Source organism: Thyridium curvatum (assembly GCF_004353045.1).
Source record: "Thyridium curvatum strain D216 chromosome Unknown NODE_108_length_111781_cov_84.672649, whole genome shotgun sequence".
Classification (NCBI taxonomy): Eukaryota; Fungi; Ascomycota; class Sordariomycetes; order Thyridiales; family Thyridiaceae; genus Thyridium; species Thyridium curvatum.
Window position 1 is genome coordinate 1 of NW_022156863.1, and position 21,284 is coordinate 21,284.

Sequence of the window (21,284 nt, forward strand, 5' to 3'; positions counted from 1 at the left end):
GGGGGGGGCGGGGGGGGGGCGGGAGGGGGTGGGAGGGGGGGGGGGGGGGGGGGGGGGGGGGGAGGGGGGGGGGGGGTGCCACAGGTGAGGACGGTGGTGGAGCTGCCTGCCGGCCGGTGGGCTCTGACGGAGGGAGTAGCAGGGAGGACGACAGCGACCTCCGCGAACCTGGAAAGGCTGGAAGGGGGAGAGGGTGAGGGGCGGAGCTAGGCTTCCCCACAAGTTTGGGGGAGAACTCCAACACATGCCATCGGCAGATGCGGTGTCCAATGGCGTCGAATGCACAACTCGCCCATCTTGCCCATCTAGCCCTGCGACTTTGGGAATATGTAGCCGCCGTTTGCTTTTTGGTTGTGCCCACCGAGAGCCGAGGCGCACTGCACTCTCTTATGCAATCGCTTGATAGACAAGAGCCAGATCTCTTCAGATCCAGTACCAAGACACTTGTAGTGGTGGCGCTCCATCCGCCACAGACCTGCACTGCTCGCGGAGAGCCGCGGAGAAATGTAGTGTGTATGTAGGAGACTCGAGGAAAGAAGCACTCGGAGAACTCGCGATACCTCGCGACCAAGTGTGTCAAACATTGCCATCAACTTGATGGACCTCTGTCGTTCCTGGTCTGCCGCGACGACTTCTTCAAACCTCGTCCTCGTCACGAGGGATCGAGCACACCCGTACGAGATGCATGTAACAAACCCTTTTTCGAGAACCGCACCCATAAGCGGTACTGATTCGACGTGGTGTTCACGGATGCTCGGTGTGGGGGGGGCGCGCAAAAGAACCATTGTGTGTGCCAGCATCGTCACTCACTCCGGCTGATGACGCTGGTGGTGGTGGTGGGTGCTGGTTTAATCCCGGACTCCCGCTCGACGACGGCGTCACGGTGTACAAAGGACCTCTGGCAAAGCAACTCCCCCCCAAGCGACAAGACAAGTGAGGCGAAAGAGGAACCTGTACCGGGGAACAATTCTGGCCTTGCAGTAGCGCGCGCTCGTTGGTTCAATGCAGAGTTCTTCGATGACGGAACGGGGAACAATCCTCCACCCAGCCGCCGCCGCGCCGCCACCTACGCGAGCCACGCTAGCTGGCGGGCACTGCGGGCACTGGGGCCACTCTCCAACCTTGACTCGCAGTGTCTGTTTCCTCTGGGGGACGAACATTGTTCCGCTGGTGTAGACACCCAATTGTTCCTGTATCGTGGAATATCTAGATTATCACTAGCCTCAATATCCCAACCAACAAACAAGAATAACCTACCTACAAGTAGACAAGACGCAAGGGTGCTGTTCTCCCAAAACATTGCCTGACACGAAACGAAGCAGCCGCTCAATCCTCATCCGGCCATCCGCGCTCGTTGGTCTCACAATCGGGTCCCAGGGTTACATGTCGTATTTCCAGGGAAAGCTGCAGAACTTGAACATGTGTGCGTCCAAACAGTAAAGCACTGTAAATTAGGCCCCCCAGGCAAGATGTGCCGAAATTGAGTGGTGAGTTTGCTGCATGGGCCACTGGCCCCCAGGATGAGGCGTCGCGGCGGTTCTTTTGAGAACCTTGAGATAGGTAGCTGGAGGTCCCATCGGCCTTATCGGATCTGCTCGTCGGCAGTTAGTGTCGCCGCGGGTTTTCCACCAGCGCCGCTTGTAGGCGACCAGACTGGAGGTCTTGATTCGCTACAATCGCTCACTTGCTTGAATGTTCAAGCAGAACCGTTGCGTATCATCAAGTTTGGAATCGATAGCAAGAAGCTGGCCAGTGCCCTGGCGCTTGCAGGGTATTTTTATTTGGGAACTCACAGCGCTACGTGCACTCATCAGTGTGTCTTCTATCCGAGCAGACCTCCCAGCGCTTGCTTCCGGCTCAAGTCTGCCAACGCCATAGAAATAAGATAGAATTCCAACGATTGTGCAATGCCATCGCTAGCTAGATATATGTCCCGTGCTTCCAATACAATCCCCCGGGGAAAAAAAACGCCTTTCCAACACATTTGCTCTGGGCATCCCCCTGTCTACGCTCTTGTATGCATGCATCACACACCACCCCTCGCAAGCTCCCTCGCCCTCACCACTCTCCGTCAGAGTCACTATCATCGTCAGGAACCATAGCCCGATACCGCCTGCTAGTGAGGTCATCCTCCAGCCCGCCCTCGCCCTCGGGGTCAACGTAGCCCTCCCCGCCGACCAGGCTCAGCGCGACGGGCAGGAACACGAGCGCGTGCGTCGCCGCAAAGGCCACGAGCGCGACCCAGACCCGGAAGTAGTAGATCTCAAAGATCTTGCTGCGGGTGAACGCCAGCACCGTCACGCCCAGGAGCTTCGTCACCGTGATGCCCGAGAAGACCGACCCGCCGACGTTGGTGAGCGCCGTCCAGGCCCGCGCGTCGCGGCCCCGGAACCTGTTCTTGGCCTGCTCCATCAGCGCGCGGGCGGGGAACTGGAAGGCCCGGGCGATGTGCGCGCAGAACTCGACCGCGATGCCCACGCAGATGATCAGGTTCACGAGCGACACGGCATTGAGCGAGACGCCCATGACGGCCATCGCGCCGATGATGTCCACGATGGTCATGATGACCGTCACCGTGACGACGGCTGCAGTCACAAGAGACCCCAGCAGGATGGTGGCCACAATGAGGATGATGGCAATGGCCGCACCCAGGAGCGAAGCAGTAAGGCCGACGATGGAAGCATACTGGTCGAAGAAGATGTAGAAGACGCTGTAAGGGAAGACGTCGGCTCCGGTGCTCTTTGAAATGTCAGCCGCGATGCGCCTTGCAGAAGCGTATGCCTTGATAAAGTCATCCTGGCTGCGGAGGGGCGTATGCATGGTTCGGAAGTTGCTCGCTGGGATGGTCTCCTTCTCCTCGTCCACGACGACAGATTGGCCGTAGGCAGCCTGGCCGGCCAGCGGACAGTCATCCGTCGTCTTTGCGCTCAGGAATTTCTCGACGTAGTGGATGAACTCGTCGCCCACGGGCATGCCGTACAATGTGGTGTTCCACGGCGGGTCGCGCCCAGCAAAGCAGGGCTTGCCGTGCTCCACACAGCAAGACTCGAAATCGGGATTCAGCCAGAGGAAGAAATCATCGATCCAGCTGGCGGTGGGGGTGGCAATGTAGGATACCTCGGGTCTCTTGCGCTCTTGCTCGAGGATGCCAGTAAGTGAGAGCTGGTTGCACGTAGAGAAGCGAGAGCAAATATCCTGCTGATGTTTCCGCTGCGTGACGTTGAGATCCCTTGTGACAAAGTACACCGGAGGACCAGATTCGAAATAATCGTACAGGTCGTTGAAGTAAGGGATCAGGTAGGAGTCATCGGGAATAGCCACCCGCTGATCTAGACCCAGCGGAACCTCAGGAATCAATGAGATTCCAGCAGTGAAAAGACCCAGAAAGACGACAACAACGACTGCCTTGACCTTCTTCCCGAGCAACGCCGGAGCATAGCGTCTCCGGATAAACCGCTGGAGGAGACTTTCTTCAGGTGCCTCGTAGAGCCTTGTGCCCATACTGCCACCGCTACCATTAAGATGCACTCGAGCAGCTCTGACTTGGATGCACGGGAAGCAGTCTGCCCGGGAGTCCTCAACTCTGTGCTGGTTGAGTGTCAGCACCGAGATGAACATGGTCACCTGCAAGATCGCGTTGATGAAGACGGCCCCAGCAGCGTAGATGGCAAAGTTGCGAACGGCAGGCATTCCGACGAAGGCGCCAAGGGCGAAAGAGATGGTCTCAGTGATGGCCGAGAACAGAATTGACGGGCCCATGCGGCCCAACGCCCGCGAAATCCTTTGCTCGACCTCGTCATCAGGGTGGCTGATGTTGACGCGCTCAAACTCGTGCACGATGAGGAAGATGTTGTCGACACCAACAGCCAACACAATGAAGGGGATGACATCGACAATAATCAGCGTGACCTTGAGGCCGGCCCACGAGAATAGCCCAAGCGACGAGGTGATCGACATCAGAACAATGATAATTCCGACGACGCCCAGAGTGAACTTGGACTCGACCAAAGACACCGCAGGGTTGCGCAGGAGGTCTCGCAATGACATCGTCGTGGAGCCGAGAGCGATAGATGCGTACAGGAACATGATGACGTAGCTGATAACAATGATCTTGGCGTCGGTGTTGGTAGACTTGTTCAGCTCCTCCTCGAGACTGATTTCCGTGGAGAAGGACAGCCTCAGCCCCCGTGCAGCAGCCTCGTCTTGCAGGTCAAGCAGGCGATTCTTGAGCGCAGACTCCCAGTCCATGGCTCGAGCCACTTCGGAGCTACCCTCGGCGTAGTTGTTGACAACCCAAGTAACAGTCATGGCAGGTGCCTCAGCAATCTCGTCCAGACTCGAGTAACCACCAAGGATCATATCAGCATCGATTGGCTGGCCATACTCGGGGCGGCATTCCACGGGCGACTCAGCGCACCTCCGGAGATCGTCCTTCCACGTGCTACGGCTGACCATGGCGGGCTCGTCTTCAAACCACCCAGCGACGGACTGAACGACACAAGCCGAGCCGGTCGGCTTGAAGCAAACGTCCTGCAGTGTAGCTCCAAAGCGAGGCCCCTTAAGACGACGGATGCCCTTCTCGACGCCCATCCACCAGATGATGTTGTCGTAGCTCAGGACCGGTCCCTCGCCCTCAGCATGAGTATCGTTGACAAGGAAGATCTTTTCCGCGCGGTAGAACGGTCCGAAATTTGAGTCAAAGAAGGCCTTCTCTCGGGCCGCGTCAGAGGTTGGGCTGACCCACAATCGCGCTGGGTCTTTCTCGATATCGAAACGGATCAGACCAACACTCAGGATGGCAACAATGATAAGAGTGCTCGTGATGGTGATGCCAGGAAATCTAGCAGCCAGGTGGCCGAGCTTGCTAAAGGCAGAATCGCAGATCGCGTTGATCTTGTAGTTCCGTTGGGGCCGGTCGAGCATTGCCGCGTTATGTACCAGGTCCCCCTCGTCCTCGTCATCGCTTGGTGAAGCATCCTGCAACAGCCGAAGCCGCTCGTTGCGTCGCTTAGCATGCTTCCTCCAGGCGACATGCCCTGCGATAGCAGCGATAAAAGAGAAGAGCAGAATGCTGTACGTGAATATGGCGGCGAACGAGAGGCATGGCAGGACACCGACTTTGCAAGATCCGCTCTCGGCGACATCTGGCAGCTCCGGGCAGACTACAGGACAGTCGACGCAAGCGCATCGGAAGTTCGGATCCTCGTCGTTGCATTTCTTCGGCTTCATGTCCGTGGGTCCCATCCCCGGCTCGCGATAGTCGCCTGTCGGGAAGTTGATTTGAAACGGCGAACCCAATGCTTTCTCATCACCCAGAAATTTCAAGAAGGACGTGTAGTTCTTGGCCCCTCCGCCGATAAAGTCCATTGCCTTCGAGTTGGTGGGTCCGAACTTGACATCTTTACAGCTGTCGTAGAACCCGCTCCCATATTCCTTCGATATTAACTGATCCAACTCGGCGACCCGGAGCTTGCCCTTGTTTTCTTGCGCTTGCGTGATGTTGATGAAGAGAGATTGGTCGGGAGAGCACGTGAATGTGCAGAACAGGTTGAAGAAGTTCTCTTTGCAGGCAGGGCACGATGAGATGAGTTGGCTTGGGGTGCCAAAGTTGTCCTTCATCGCTTTCACCTGTTGCGCCGGAACGCCAAGTCAGTCAGGTGCGCATGACACCAAACGCGGACAGCAGTCAGCACATACCTGCTCCATGTTGCAGCAAACGGAACCGGAGCTCCATTTCGGTCCACACAGGGCGACCAGCTCTTCCCGAAGCTCGGCGTCTGGGTCTTCGGCCAGGCCATTGTCTACGCAGGGCAGCTCCTTTCCAAAGAAACCCTTCTTCCCGCAGTGCCCGCGCATGGCGCAGCGCCCGGCCTCATGCTTCGCCGTAAATGGTTCTGCGGCCACGGCGCTCCCCAGACCAGCCAGGACCAGGCCGCCCGCAGCGACGGCCCTGAGCAGCGCGGCCATCGCGGCGAGAGTTGCAGCTGGTGGCAGATGCCGGATGGTCCGACAGCGAAGGATGTGTTTATCGAGCAGAGATCACAGTATCACACAGAAAATGACGATACTTTGCGACAGGTCGGAGATGATCGTTTTGGAGAGGCGGTCTGCGTGTCGTGTGCGGCGAGGGCGAAGATGTTTTGGTTGGGGATGGACCTCGGAGCTTACGGTTGGGAGGGAGTGGTGACGTTTCGAGGGCACGAGGCACAGTAAAGTGTGGTGGCGGGCGAGATCGGGAAGGTACCTGAGCAGCTGATGCAGCAGGTGTGGGTTTCAACTGTCCCGTTCCTGGGGAAGGAAGGAGCTGCCCGTCATGGCGGGCGGGTACCCAAAGCTGTTTCTGCGTCATTATGCCGTATTTGGCAAGGACGATCCGCCGCCACATCATCACGCGGACAGCACAGACAAGTTTTGGCGCTGACTAAGGATTGATTGACAGGGGCTCGTTCCAGGACGGACGACTTCAACTCAGGTCTCGAAGCACAATCACACTGACAAATCGGCCCTTGACCTGCTCTATTATGCTGCTGGAAAATGACGGTACACTGAGGACCATATAGAGGAACAACACATATCCATCCATACAGTCTTTTATCGCAGACCTTTTCACCTTCCATGATAAGCGCTTCTTGAGTCATCTAAATGCAATCTTCGATGAAAAGGATTGCCACGGTGAGATGGCCGCTAAGGTCATGCTCCGCGCTCTGGCACACCATTTCGTTCGGCGGGAACAATGGAACGGACGTTTCTTCCTCCAGCTCGACGATCTTCATGCCAGCAATATCTTTGTCGATAACAACTGGAACGTAACCTGCTTTATAGACCTTAAGTGGTTATGTGCTCTACCTGTGGAAACCTTGTCCGTTCCGTACTAGGTAACAGGTTGTGCTATCGACGAGATAGGAAAAGACCGCTTTATCGAGTTTGATAAGATCCGAGAGGAATTTATGTGTATATTTGAGGAAGAGTGCAAGGTCGCAACCAAGTATGGTCTCTCACTGATATAGATTATGCATGAGACCTGAGGTTCGGGAGGCATGTGGTTCTGGCATAGCATCATGGCCACCAATGCAATGTATCCTCTTTTTACGTATCATATTTGTCCTAGATTTTCGGGTCCGGTGTTCAAGCAGGAAGAGTTCTTGTCCAAATTTTGGTCTGAAGATGCCGCAAAAGTCATTAAGATAAAGGTAGAAGAGTATTATATGTATAAGATGGAACTGAAGCAGATGTTTAGGAAGGAGCCTAGCTCTGCTAATTGAAACGCCAGACAATTAGATTGCCTGACCTAAACAATGCTAAGACCAATAGGGAGATAGAGCAGATACTGTATGATATGCACCCTAACATCATTGTAATGCCCTCTTCGATCAAATGCGACTGGACTCTCAGGTGTGCCCTTTGTTCTGCTCCTCCTCCTGTCGTGTCTCCTCCTCCCGCCGTCTCTCCTCCCTAGCTGTGTTTCCCAGCTGCGTTTCCCAGGGCCTACCCCACTTTTGAGCTGGTTTCGGAGGGTTTGGCGGGGTTTCTTAGCTGCCGTTCCTAGCTGGAACCCCTGCTAGGGCTTCCAGCTGGAACTCTACCTAAGGCTCCTAGCTGGACTTTAGCACTGTTTTCTAGGCTGCACCGTGGCCCGCTCGAACCCCAGGGCATGCTCGACCTGGCCTCCCCACTCGAGGACATTCTGCCGGACGGCCGGACCTGTGTTGGGATACCCTTGTTTGTGGCCATTGGCGTCCTCATCCGAAAGCGTCACCTACCGTCACGACCTCGAGTCCTTCCTCTATGTGGTCCTCTAGATGGCCACAACTAGCTGTAGTGACGGGCTGCTGGATGCCTGCTGGATGAAGCAGTAGATAGGAGACTGGGATTATGACCAGCTTGCTGTGTATAAGAAGTGTGATATGGAGCCTAGCCCTGTTTGAGACGTTCCTTGCTGACTTCGATATCGAGTTCTGTAGTGACTTCCAAGACCTTGTCTGTGTGCTGCGAGCCATCCTCTTCCTCATGCTTGCTGATGGCTCTGTGGACGTCGACACGCCGGCTCGACTGTCTTTCAAAGGCCGAGCCTGCAATTTTTCTCAGTAAGAAAACGTTGAATCTAGTAGCCCGTCCTTCCGTTCTAAGATCAGAACAGTTTTGACTTGACATGTCGCCCCGGAGCAGCCAGGTCGCCAGACTCGGTGCGGTAGGACGTAGGCAGGAGCCGGCATAGCCAGCCGTCGGGACTCGACGCATCGGTGGGTTCATCAGGTATGGTATGCAGGATCTGCACTGAGAAGAGGGAAGTCTTCTAGCCGCCTGTTAGTCCGACTCGCCGTTAGGGACCAGAAGACTTGGCCAGTATCGAACTCGAACGCACCTCCATGACGCGTGCCTGTATCTTGTTGTCGAAGTCTGCCTGGAAGAGGAAAAGACAGGTAGCACGCCATGCAATTTATGAAGGTACAAAAGGAACATCTACTAGCTGCCTAGAAATATGGTGCAATCTTGATCGAGTGGCTATAACCAAAACTGTTGCCATCTTTAGTAATCGAATCCTGTGAAGAGGCAGCCATTAAATAGTGGGACATACTGTTAAGTACTTATATTTTCTTCACCCTTATTTACGCCGCCTTCGGGCAGAATGGTTCAGTGGGATTAAAAACGTTACCAACCGCAAGGTTGTGTGTTCGAGACATATGTGGTACAGAAGCACCTTTTTTTTTGTTCCATTCATTTCACTCCTATCTCCTCCTCATTGTTAGGGCAGTGCACTATGGCCTGTACGCAATGTGGCTTGTGCGCAACCACACAAAGCGTGCCTACACGCAACTGTAGATCTTCCTCTTTCCTTTTTTTTTCTTCATCTTCTTTTCTCAAATATAGCGATCATTCGCAGCATGCCTCGAACCCTGTGATCCTGTGCCATGACACTCATTGGACAACTCTTTCTAGCCTGACGACATCTCACCGCACTTTCAAACTGTTATTTTCTTGCTGTGGCATCAACATAAAACACGACAGATGACCATTTTCAATTGATTGTCATCATTACCATCATTATTAGTATCGACTGCTTTAACCCAACAGCCATCATCAAACTACTCGTAGCAATCTCGTAGCATTCAGTTATCAACCTAGAGGGTAATGAACCCGGCAAAATGTAGGCAGTTTGGTTAGTGCGGTTACCGCGATCACATTAGTGTCGTGCTCCGAGATGTTCCTAAAGCCCTGTCTCACCAGAAGGGCGCGCTCTTTTTTACCTGGGTGCTTTATAGGTACTTACCTTCCTATCTCAATCAGGAAAGTAGGAACTTCTACGTAGCGATCTAGGCAATGGCCTGCAGTAAAGCATGACTTCCCTGTCTGATAACACATGGCAGGGTAAGGGCGGAACTGATTGTCTATTCCTCTCCAGATGTCTAATATGTTCTTGTCAGGCTCTCTCACCATCGTGTATTAATGACGTATTCCTATGGCAAGAAGAAAGGTTGTTGCTTAGGATCGTTCTATTTACTTTACATAACTGCTACGGCAATCCGTCTGCAAAGAGCAAGAGGCGTAGGGACCGTGATAGCGGCTCTTGAAGCTTCCATGCAGAAAGGTCTTGAAGATTGTTCGCCATTGCTCACTGTCCATCACCCAAAACATTTTCTGTTTGCCCCGTTTGCCCCCAGGTGTCCAGGCTTTTCTGTGCCACAGATTTGTGCTTGTCAAGCCCCTGTCATGTTTGTGCCGTCTTGCAGCTTCCTCTTGAAGTGTATGGAGTCCCGGACGACGTATCCTGGTGATGTATCCAGAGGATCATCTACCAGAAGTGGAAAGAAGACCGAGGGCCTTGTTCTTTGCCTCCTTCTCAGCCCAGAGAAATACATAGCAAGAGATATAGGAAGGCTCTTTCAAATGATGCTTGTGTTTGCATTTGGAAAAACCTTGCTCCTAAGCTCAAGAGAATCGAGTAAGAACTCTAGGTGATATCCCACTCTATATATATCCTCCATTATCCTCTGTCTCTTCCATCCTCCTCTGTCTCTTCCATCCTCTTCTGCCAGGCTTCTCTTCTATCCTCCTCTGCCAGGCTTCTCTTCCATCCTCCTTTGTCTCTTCTATCCTCCTCTGTCTCTTCTATTCTCCTCTGTCTCTTCCATCCTCCTCTGCCAGGCTTCTCTTCTATTCTCCTTTGTCTCTTCTATCCTCCTCTGCCAGGCTTCTCTTCTATCGTCTCTTTCCACCCCTTTTGTCTTTTTGTTGACAAGGGTGGCCTGAAACGAATCGTGGTATCACACCTTTCCATGTACTAGAGTCACCTATCCCTTGCTGCTCGCAACGAATCGGTTGAGCTATTGTCATCCCATCAGTCTTGAAGTGATGGCGCTATCTATGACGGCTTAAAGCACGCTGGCCTTTACGAGCAACTCAGAAGGTGGGGACCTCTCAATGATCGCACTTGGACGTTGTTGAGCAAGCTAATCTTCTGAGCCCGGGAACTCTGCTTCTTGTTCTCGGGCAATGACGATCCATATATGTCATCCTTCTTAAGTCTCTGGGCTGGAGGGAGGTCGGGTACTTTCTTTGCCTTCGGGATTATGCCTTGGAACCGCACCTCACTTAGTCATCTGGCTAACCAAAAGGTAAACCCACTAGGAACACGAGCTACGTCCGCGCGATAAGTCGACTGCGATCTGTTTGAGTGCTTGCATTCTTGGGTATGGGCTTTGCCCTGATGGATCAAGATGGGTTGAGTTGTTGTGATTAGTGCTGGGAAAAGACAGGTCGATAAAGTGGGCTAGGTAATATTGCTGGAAGGTGTGATAAAAGTTTGAGGTGACAGAACTTGGTGGACTGTAGAGAGTAATGACGAGATTTTATTTACAAGGACTGAAGCAGAAGAGTCTCCCTTTAATATGAAGTAGAAGTGTATGCACTTAGAACCGAATTAACTGGACAAACGTGATTGGAACATCAGGTGTCTGTCTTCTGAGTCGCTCACATGGATCGCTTTTGTGTCTGCGAAACGACCGAAAGTAGAGGGATGATTGTTATGGGCAAAATATCTAGACTATCTCTCCATCGCGCAACATAATTTCCACAATGCAGCAAACGGTTTCTCTTGCACCATGAGTATGATACCTCACATGGGGATAACCAAAGAATGATAGTGAAACAGTCAATAGGTTCAAGAGACCGTCCGGTTTTAATATGCCAGAGATGCTTGATCTACCTATCGAAAAGAAGGACATGACACCAACTCGAAAGTATGCATTGAAACTTGAAGATTTGTTCCGTAGAATAGATCCTAATCAAAATGCTAACAAAAACAAGCAAACCAGCTGCTCTCTATAGGACATCGTCATCTCCGCTGAGAATACACGGACAAATACACTAACCAATACACGAGCTCTCCATGCAAAATTCACCAATGAAACAGACCCATTTCCGCGTATCTCTAAACCCAACCTCTAAGCCTTCCAGTGCTCAACACGCGCAAAGTCCTTCTGCAGCTCGTCCCGCCTGCCCAGCAGCCCAGCAGCCTCATCGGCGCCGTCGTCGAGCACCAGCTCCCGCCGCCCGACGTGGAAGCAGCCCTTGTCGACGGCGCCCTCCTCGCACAGCGGCCACACCTCGCGCGTGCACATGTCGCAGTACCGCCTCTCGACCGTGGACACGAAGTCGGCGCCCCAGGAGTTCTTGCTGCCGCAGACCTCGGTCGCGCTGTGCTCGCCGTGCTCGCTGATGGTGAGGCTGTTGACGCACGGGTCCTTCCTGGCGCGCAGGGCCCGCCTCGTCTTGAGCCGCGACTCGCGGCGCCTCTTGACATCTGCGTCGGCGTCGTCGCTGCTCCGCTTCTCGTTGGGGTCGCCCAGCAGCGTCGGCTCCGGCGTGGGCCCGACCGGCTGCGCGGACATGGTGGACAGCAGGCCGCCCCTGAGCGACGTCGTGGTCGAGGTCGGGATGGGGATGAAGCCCGCCACCCCGCCAAAGGACCCCGCGCCGATCTTCGTCGTCGGGTCGTCGATAGGGATCGAGCCCGAGACCCCGCCAAACGAGCCCGCGCCGTTGGGGATGGGCGCGGGGATGGCAGACGCGACGCCGCCGAACGCGCCGTCTCCGGCGGGCGGCGGAGGCCGCAGGTCGACGTCGATCCAGGGCTTGCCCGGGTCGCAGCCCTCCTTGAGGGTGTGCCCGCCCATGATCTCGAGCGGGTTCTGGTCCTCGCCCTCGGGGCTGCGCGCCGGGATGCGGTTGTAGTAGGGCAGGCAGTCCGTCTTGGCGTTGAGCGTCTTCCAGAACAGCATGCGGCCGGGCGCCTTGCAGATGAGGTCGTTGTTGGCGGTCCACTGGCGGCCCGCCGCGGCGGCCCTGTCGGCCGACTGCCCGGAGAAGTCGGTCAGCTTGAGCGTGAGGCCCCGCGGCATGCTGGCGTCGTGGTTGCCGATCCAGACGCAGGCCGGCCGGAAGGAGTCGCTGTCCCCCGGGTACCGCAGCTGGCTGGGGTACCACTTCATGCCGCACTGCTTGCCGTACTCGCCGTTCCAGGTGAGGAAGTCTGCGCCGCGGGCCGACGTGACCTGCAGGTAGGCGATGCACAGCGGGTCGTCCGAGTCTTCGTTCATGTACCCGAGCTTGATGTACTCGGGGGTGCCCGTCGTGCTGATCTCGATGTCGCGGACCTGGCCGTCTCCGACGTGGTCGTTGGAGGTCTCGGCGCCACTGACAAGGGCGTTGTTGCTATATTTTCTGCCGAGGAGCCCGCCTCGGACGTCGTAGAGCTCAAAGTTGGGCATGTCACCCCCTGTGCTAGTTCCGTCAATCTCCGGATGGAAGCTGAGACTCCCGGCCGCGATTCTGACAGAAGCAGTCATTGGCTGGGGTGAAGGGAAGAGACTGAGGATCAATGGGATCGAGAAGACCGCATTGATCAGGATGGCTGAAGCGACTTGAGCCATGGCGTGCTGCTATAGAAAGAAATACAATCATACAAATGCTTAATGAACTCCGTGTAGAGTGATAGGAAAGTGCTCGAGAGGTTGATGATGTGGTAATGATAGTTCAATGGAATGGGCATGATGGTGTTCGGACACATGATATTTATCTACCAAGTCATAAGCCTCTTGGTATCTCGTTGCTAGTGTAGGAGAATATCAGTTCACTCGAGATGGTGTCTTTCAAGATTTAATTTCTCATCTTTGTGCGGCGTAATCCATCCGAAACCATCCTTGCAACACTGCCATCATCATGATGATGGAAATAGGAGTAAGCAGATACGAGCCATGGAAGATGAAGATCATGGACCATAGCGTTGTCCAGTCCTATCAAGACATAAAAATCGTTTGATTAAAGATCTCCAACAATAGTCGTGGAGTTCCCACGTTTCAACGCCCGGCTCAGCCGCCGTAAGCTTGTACGACAATCTCATTCAACTGAACCTTGGGTTGAACGGTTCAAGTCCTCATTGGACACTGAAACGCACCCAGAGACTTCTGTGCCACCTCCCCACACCCCGTCCCATTGGGCGGCTACGCGCCACATATTTTTGGGGCTCTCTGGGAATAGCCGGTGCTGACTGCAGGTACGCAAGCGTCATCTGTCATCTAGAACTATTCTACCGGATCTGGTCAGACCCGAACGACTCACACCTGGCAGTGTGTGTGGGGGAGTACGAGTCAGCCTACAAGGGTTCACTGTAGACACAAACCAAGGTTTCCCACTTAGTCTTCGAACAACTTCTTAGTCAAGTAGTTTTAAGGATCATGGTGGAGGAACATTTGTCTCTTGTATATTGGTGGTATTGTTGACATTTGAGTTTCCTCGCTGCATCTACTCTGTGTATTTTTTGGTAGCCAGATATCTCACTACGATCAAGTATTCATGTCTTGTGCGCCTTGTCAGAGTTGAACGTTCCATTGCTCTATACTACCACCAATACCACCTAAGAAGTAACAAGAGGAAGAACAGGACAGTTAGTATCTGCCAACCCAGTTCCACGTATCTGCCTCAAGCAACACCCCACGCGCAGTACATTGGTACTTCTCCTTCATGATGGGCAAGGGTGTATCCTTGGCGCCGAGCTTCAGCATGTGCTCGACCACCCAAGCTCCAACGCGGTCTTTGGCCATGTTGATCGCGAGCCAGGGAGGCCCGTCGTAAGGGTCGTTGAGCGAGACTCCAGCCTCGACCAGCATGGTCATTATCGCCAGTTGCCGGGCCCCTATCGCCTTGACAAGTGCTATCATGCCGGGGTGGTGTCCCATGCCCTCCCTTTGCAGCATGTCTGGAAAGCGGTCGAGCAAGAGCTTGACTACTCGCAGTTGACCTCCGTCTATGGCGCACCATAGCGCAGTGCTGCGATCAGCTCCGTGGTCGAGTAAGAGCTCCACTACTTCTTCCTGTCCACAGTGTGCAGCTCCTGCGATGGGGTAGCACTCCATTTTGTTGACAAGCACCGCCTCGATGCCCGCGCCTCGCTCTATGAGATAGCGGACCATGCTGATGTTTCCCAGAGATGAAGCCAAGTGAAGTGTACCGTGAAAGCGGCGGATGTCAGGGTCGGGAAGGGCGTTGATATCAACGCCATTGTCCAGGAGCATATCGATCACCTCGGCATGGCCACGACGAACGGCGGCATACATCATCTCCTTCCCAAGGTGACGAATCTCGGACAGCTTGTCACCGCTTGCTTCCAGGAGAAGTCGAATGAGATGAAGACTGCCCGTGCGTGCACCAGCCAAGATTGCGCGTAGATACTCTGTCTTTTCTGATGGAGGTAGCATGAATCCGGGCTGCAGCAACAGCCGAACAATGTCTTCGAAGCCTCCGAGGACAGCGGCATGCAGTGCACTTGCCGGTGGTTCAGCGTGCCCAGACAGATTAATGCCAGCCAAGTCCGACTCCGGGTTCCAGGGTCCATAACCGCGACTAGCGGTCTGCTCGCCTTCGTAGCAGCAGAAGAGCAGGTCTGGACGAGCACCCCTATCCAGGAGATATTGCACGATATCAAGGTGACCCCAAGCGGCTGCGAGGATCAGCGGCCTTCCCAAATATGGCGAGGCGCCGTTGACTTCCGCAAGGGTGGAGGGTGCTGGCGAAGCTGGAGAGAGCATCGATTTGACAATGTCCAGTCTACCGATGACGATGGCACCGCTCAACCGGTTTTGAGCTTTGAGCTTCTCATTGAGCTGGTCGTCGGGACGGATCTTCGCAGCCCATAGGGAGCGTGCGCACGCTTGGCTCACAGCCTTTGCAACGGCTTCGTGCTGAGATTGCCGGATCTGCTTGTGGGCCTCTTCGGTCAGGGCGTCCAGGGTCTGGTTGATGTCTGCAATGACCGAGAATTGGCTGCTCTTGGAAGGGTCTGCATCGATAGATCTGAACAAAGCGATGCGGCCTCTGAGTGTAGCATCCATTGAACGCCACAGGTCTGGCGTTCTCGGATCATGAGGGTCGATGGGTTGACCGACGGAGATGGCGCGAACGATGGCGGCATCGAAGGACCGACTGACAGCCCTTAGAAGGGCCGCTTTGTAAAGCCCGATCTCGACGATGATGTTCTGCAGAATTATGGCCAATATTTCGCTGGGTAAGGCTCCGAAGTCGAACATCTTGGCACGACCTCTTGGTGATCGATTTGCGTCTGAGCATCAAGTTGGGTCTGAGTATCGAGTGGCGATCCGCTGGCAAGCTTCAAAGCTAGGTACGAAGCGCAAGCGCTGGAAGAAGAAGCAGAAGACGTCCAAGAATAGCCGCTTTGATTAAAAAAGAGAAGAGTGAAGGTATTTTTGGAGGAGCGGGAGGGGTTGATGAGAGCACAAGGATCGGAGTGGAGGGTCGCACAAAGTGGTGGTGGTGTGGGGGGACAGCGAAGTCAGCATCTAAAGATGCAGTGTCACCACCAGATGACCAGCCCTCCAGCTCAGCTCGTCACTCCAGGCTGTCGCTGTCAGCATTCTGTTTACGCCGCCGGGTCCTGACCCTTCCGGATGTGTTCCTGCATATACGGTGTTTCTGGTAAAATCGACATGGAGCTCTGTTTCGAAGCTTTAGATACCTTATGTTTCATCTCCCGCAATAGCCAATGCGATGATCTTCTGCGCGTATCTTAAGCGCCGAACACTGCGGCGCAGAGCACCCATGGCGGCGGGTTATGTTATTTGGGAAGCTGACAAGGCCCTTTGTGAGGCCGTGGTGGCAATTATACGCAAGCTTGTATCAGTATCATAGCCTCACAGAAGATCCAAATGTGGTGTTTGTGGAAATGAGGACCAACTTCCAAGATGGTCTCTATGCAAACACCCTGCTCTATGGAGTTGATGCCGTGGTATAAAGGAAAGAGAATCATCAACATCCAAGGCAAGATGAACTGGCTCAGCAACTCAACTAAAAACCACAGAAACTCTTTTACTTGTCTACTTATACCAAAGTCTTTGCTATCCCACTGTCTCCTTCAAGATGAGGGCTTCCCTAGCAACAAGCCTTCTCGCCGTCGCGTTCCTGGGCAACCTCTCTGGGGTAGTCCAGGGACTGCCCGTCGCCCAGACCGGCGAGGTCGCCGTACGAGGAGTCACTCAGGACAGTGCCTTAATTCTCGAGAGGTCCGACGAGGATCATGGGATCGAGGCCGTCCCTCGTGACGACAATGGCTTCATCAACCATCACTTCAAGGGCCTCCTCGCACGCGTCATCCCTCCAAAGCCACCACCGCCACCACCGCTACCCAAGATGCCCATCACGAGACCAAACGAGGGCGGTGCGGGAGCCGGCGCAGGTGCCGGCGCCGGCGGATCGCGGACAGGCGGCGTGCCGATCAACCGCCCGCCGGCCCGCGAGCCGACGCCTCCGCGCCCGGACCTCCCCGAGGGCCAGCCGGGCGTCAACCGCAACGGGGACGAGAACCCCGGCTCGGGCTCGGGCACGGGCAACCCGCCGCAGGACATGGAGACGTACCGCGCCGCGGGAGCCGCGCAGATGACCAGCTACGAGGCCGTCCTGCGCAGCGGCAAGAAGGACACGCCCATCGTCCAGACCGAGGCGGAGCTCGCGGGCGTGGCCAAGAACGACGCCTTCCTGGACATCCACGCCAACGACCAGTACAGGCTCGAGGCGCGGGGCGTCACCGCCAGCGACGTCAAGGAGCTCAAGGTCTTCACCTCGGGCGAGCTCGGCTTCGACCCCAAGGTGCCGCCGCAGCTCATGAGCGAGATCCGCGTCAGCAACAGCAGGGGCGAGCTGGTCAACCGCGGCACGTACGACAAGGAGGGCCGGTTCATCGTCTACCAGGACGCCTTCAAGGAGGCCGACACGGCGACGGGCGCCAAGAAGACGCCGCTCAACGAGGTCGGCATGCAGCTGTTCCTGGCCGAGGCGGGCGACAAGGCCAAGAACTTCCGCGCCGCCTTCCTGTCCAACGTGCAGAACCAGGAGTTCTGGGCCATGGTCAAGCAGGCCTACACCGACCTGGGCCAGGAGTTCAAGCAGGTCCTGACCTTTGAGAGAGGGACGCCCCAGTTCGAGCGCTTCATGGGCAGCCCCAACTTCTTCAGCAAGTTCTTCTCCTTTTCCAACCACCGCGAGGCCATCGGCAACAAGGTCCCGGACAAGGTCATTGTGGCACCCAAGCAGGTGGAGGGCAACACTAGCGGCGGCCTCGCCGTGGCTATCGTCTTCAAGGATCTGGACGCTTAGGTAGTGTTTTCAGGTGCCTTCTCGGAGCAACACGTGTGTATAGATCAGATGTACGGGATACTCAATCTGGGCGGTAGAGGAGGGAATTTGTTTGTGCTTGGAGGCTGTGTAAGATATACAAGAAGTTAGCATATTGCTGGTCAATAGAATGCTTTGTGCTTTTCTCATTTATTGTTGGCTCGAGTGCTTGGTATCGCAATGCCATCAAAGCCCATCATGTATTGAGACCCGGTGATTCACAGGAGAAGTATGGGTAATAAACGTCCCAGTGCGGTGAGTTCCTTGGCTATCTTGTCACTTGGATAGCTACACCACAAGGAAATACTGCAAAGCCGAGGCTGTGAAGCACAGACAGAGGTGTTACAGCGGCCAACCTACAATTCACAACCAGGCACTTGTTCACGACCTACGGCCAGGTATTTAATGTCCCGCAGGCCTCAAAAATCAGAAAGATACATGGACTTTCCAAACTTCAACAATCTCCAAGAAAACTTCAACAATCTCACTCGACTCTATCAAACCATTTTCAAGATCTCACATTGAACCCCAACTTGGGCTGTTCTTGCCCGTAACCAGACACCAGCTTCTCACACCGGTCCGACAGATCCCATCACGATGTGCTACTTCCTAGTCACAAAGTTCAGCGGCTGCCACCACCGGATCTGGATTCCTGTGAGGTGCCCGGCCGCCAGGGCCTCGACCGTGAATTGCCTGAACTGGGACACGATGGTCCGGACCGAGGATGGAGTGTGCGCGAAGTGCGCGGCACCGAGGAGACGTCATTCATGATTCCATCGCCGTAGGCAGTGCCGAACAAGATGATATTGGGAAGCAAGGAGCAGTCACCAATTTTGGAATGATAATTTTTTGCGGCTTTTCACAAGTGAGAATAGCGAATGGCTTGACCGAATAAATGCAATTTCTCTGCTCTTAATCTTCTTTGGATCCCTACACGAGATGTCTCTGTGTATCGCTTGAAAATGTCCACTCCTTATGATGAGAGGATCTCCTGGCCGTCACTCCTGGCATATGCTATCGCAAACAAATGAAAAACACATTCAAGCAAGGCACTGTACTCAGCACTCGCCAAGATCCTCTGTACCGTTCATTCATCAAGTCATGCAAACCCAACACCCCAAGGTGTCATACCCATCCGTCCATCCATCCATCCATCCACACTCCTCCCTCCCACCCACCCAGCGCAGACAAAAACACCCTCCGGCCCCTTTCAGCCCTTCTTGCGTCCCGTGACGATAAACTGCCCCGTCTCGACGGCGTTCTTCCAGCCGTACCGGTCCAGCGCGGCGCCGACCTCGCTGCGCATGCGCGACACGCCGCCGGCGGAGTGGTAGCCGGTGCCCGTGATGATGGTGAGGTGCTGGCGGCGCGCGAGGCGGGCGCGGTCCTCGCCGAACGAGTCCCACCAGGCCTGGGCGGCGCGCAGCGCGATGCGCACGCCGTCCTGCACGGGCGCGCCGTGCAGGTCGACGACGTCGAGCGAGCTCTGGCTCTCGACGAGCGCCTCCCAGTGCGCGCGGTCCTGGCGCCGCGCCGCCCGCGCGTTCTCGTGCCCGCGCTCCGCGAGGATGCCCGCGTAGGGCCTCAGGAGCGGGTCCGAGCGGCCGCGGCGGGTGGCGAGGCCGGCGGCCTCGTAGGCGCTGTGGGCTTGCTCCCGGTGGGAGGGGGCGGCCCGGGAGGAGGGAGGCTGTGGGAAGGTTGGCGACAGAGGCGAGAATGGGTTTGTATGAGGCTGTGGCTTGGGTTTCTTGGTCGCGACGACATTCCAGCCGGCTGGGTCGATGGGCGGCTTGGTCGAGGGTACGGGGCCCTTGGGATCTGGACCGCGTGAGGTGAGGAGCCTGGCTCCGCGGCCGGGGGTGACAGCGGTGGTGTTGGGCTCAGCTTCGATGCTCTCAAGCTTGGGCGGCGCGAGGTCGTAGCCCAAGTCTACGCGTTTCTGAATGGCCTTGGGGACTTTTTTGTTTGCCCTCTTCTTCTTCTTGCTCAGCACCTCCTCATCGCTAATGAAGAAGGCGTCCACGCCCTTGGGGCGCTCTCCGATATCCTCTAGGTACTGGATGTTGAGCAGTTCATCGTAAGCCTTGTTCAGGTCTCCAGCGGCCTTTTTGAGTGAGTACGAGACGTCGAACTCGGAGAGGTTGGGGAAGCAGAGGCGCAGCTCTGCGGTCTTGTCCTCATGGGTCCAGGTCTTGGTGTCCAGAGTCTGATAGACGTCGTCACGGGAGTCGGACCTCTCTGAGGCGACATCAAGGAGGCTTGTGCGCTCCGAGTCGGAGGTGCGCGCCTTGGAGCTGTCTGTCACTGTGTGGACGGTGTCTGAATCCAGGTTGAGGGCGTCGAGAGCCGCGGCCGGGCTCTCGTAGGGCAGGCCGCTGGAGTTGAAGCCGGACGCTTCCTCGGCGACGACGTTCTCTGCGATGAGCAGGAGGGACTGCCGGGCCTCGGTGAAGGAGGCCTGCAAGTCATAGTCGCTGGCTATGGTGAGGATGAGGGGCTCATCGATGCGCGAGCGGAACTCGTCGAGGAGCTTGGTGGTGAGAGTGTCGGCATCATGGCCATCGCCATCGCTTCCTTTGACTCTGCCAGCCATCACTGCCGCGCGCACAGATGAGAGTCGGCTCGAAATGGTGGAGCAGATACGGCCGAGGGGGTTGAGGGGATTCAGGAATAGCGGTACACGGAATATGAAGCAGAAGCTGGAGTGATCGAGATCATTGCTGGGTTCCGAGATCAATCTGAAGACGAGCTGAGAAAAGCGCAGATCTGAGATGACCAGAGAGCGCTGGGCGGATGACGATGCGTTAGCTTATCTCTGCGCTAACAGAAGAAGCTATTGGAGGTGGCCCATTGCTGTTAGTGGAAGTGGTCTTAGCGGCTGGCTGCATCATCGAAATGCAAGGTGAGCGAGGCCCTTGGGTGACGCAGTGCGAGATGATGGATATATATAATAGTGCTCTTAGAGATCAATCAATAGAGATGTGATCAGAATGCGGGAATGAGATGGGGAGTATTCTGTTGAGGAATGCCGCAGTTTTCTATTGTTTGATCCAGTGTTCAATAGAATGACAGTCGATGCAGTCGATGCAGTTGATGTGGTCGGTGACTCGACGACACCCTCAGATTTCATGATGACTGTACAGAGGTACTTTGCCTTGCTCCGTACTTGTAGATCTCTGTCAGCATGGATGGCATCTGCCGTTTGACAGGTGGCAAACAGGGAACACTTGCACCAGCCCAGATCTTGTTCCTGGATCCATGGATCCGCGACTAGAATAATACAAGTAGACTGCACCAACAGAGCAATTCCTCGGCACGAGCCCCCTGTGGACCCCCTCTGGCACATGCTAAAACAAAGCGCTGGGTCCCTGGGCCGGCCCCCCAAGACAAGGCGACGTCAGCCCACTAACCTGCTCAAGGTTGAAACGAGCTGTGGCATCTTGCAGAGGCCAGGTTTTAGGTAATTATTCCATAGACCCATGCATGTCTGGCTTGAAGCAGCAAAGGTGACAGATTCCCTCGCGGATTGGCCGCGCGTTCATTGGCGAGACATCACGCTCACAGGAGAAGGAGAGTCATCGGCGGCGGTGATCCTTTCAGGTACC

The 21,284-nt window shown here is 55.3% G+C and overlaps 5 protein-coding genes across 5 annotated transcripts; 1 reads left to right on the forward strand and 4 right to left on the reverse strand.

Moving 5' to 3' along the window:
• Window positions 1-2,058: 2,058 nt before the first annotated feature.
• On the reverse strand, window positions 2,059-5,967 carry E0L32_011480 (uncharacterized protein; the record flags this gene model as incomplete). Its single annotated transcript, XM_031134214.1, has 2 exons — window positions 2,059-5,628; window positions 5,698-5,967. 2 exons carry the CDS (start codon window positions 5,965-5,967, stop codon window positions 2,059-2,061), a joined length of 3,840 nt encoding a protein of 1,279 aa, XP_031000512.1.
• A 5,474-nt stretch (window positions 5,968-11,441) lies between these two features.
• E0L32_011481 (uncharacterized protein) lies at window positions 11,442-12,929 on the reverse strand (the record flags this gene model as incomplete). Its single annotated transcript, XM_031134216.1, has 1 exon — window positions 11,442-12,929. The coding sequence occupies one exon, from the start codon at window positions 12,927-12,929 to the stop codon at window positions 11,442-11,444; it is 1,488 nt and encodes a 495-aa protein (XP_031000513.1).
• Window positions 12,930-13,943: 1,014 nt separating this feature from the next.
• On the reverse strand, window positions 13,944-15,581 carry E0L32_011482 (uncharacterized protein; the record flags this gene model as incomplete). Its single annotated transcript, XM_031134217.1, has 1 exon — window positions 13,944-15,581. The coding sequence occupies one exon, from the start codon at window positions 15,579-15,581 to the stop codon at window positions 13,944-13,946; it is 1,638 nt and encodes a 545-aa protein (XP_031000514.1).
• An 847-nt stretch (window positions 15,582-16,428) lies between these two features.
• E0L32_011483 (uncharacterized protein) lies at window positions 16,429-17,661 on the forward strand (the record flags this gene model as incomplete). The annotated part of the gene is made up of 1 exon (XM_031134218.1): window positions 16,429-17,661. The coding sequence occupies one exon, from the start codon at window positions 16,429-16,431 to the stop codon at window positions 17,659-17,661; it is 1,233 nt and encodes a 410-aa protein (XP_031000515.1).
• A 1,228-nt stretch (window positions 17,662-18,889) lies between these two features.
• On the reverse strand, window positions 18,890-20,272 carry E0L32_011484 (uncharacterized protein; the record flags this gene model as incomplete). The annotated part of the gene is made up of 1 exon (XM_031134219.1): window positions 18,890-20,272. The coding sequence occupies one exon, from the start codon at window positions 20,270-20,272 to the stop codon at window positions 18,890-18,892; it is 1,383 nt and encodes a 460-aa protein (XP_031000516.1).
• Between the last annotated feature and the right edge of the window lie 1,012 nt (window positions 20,273-21,284).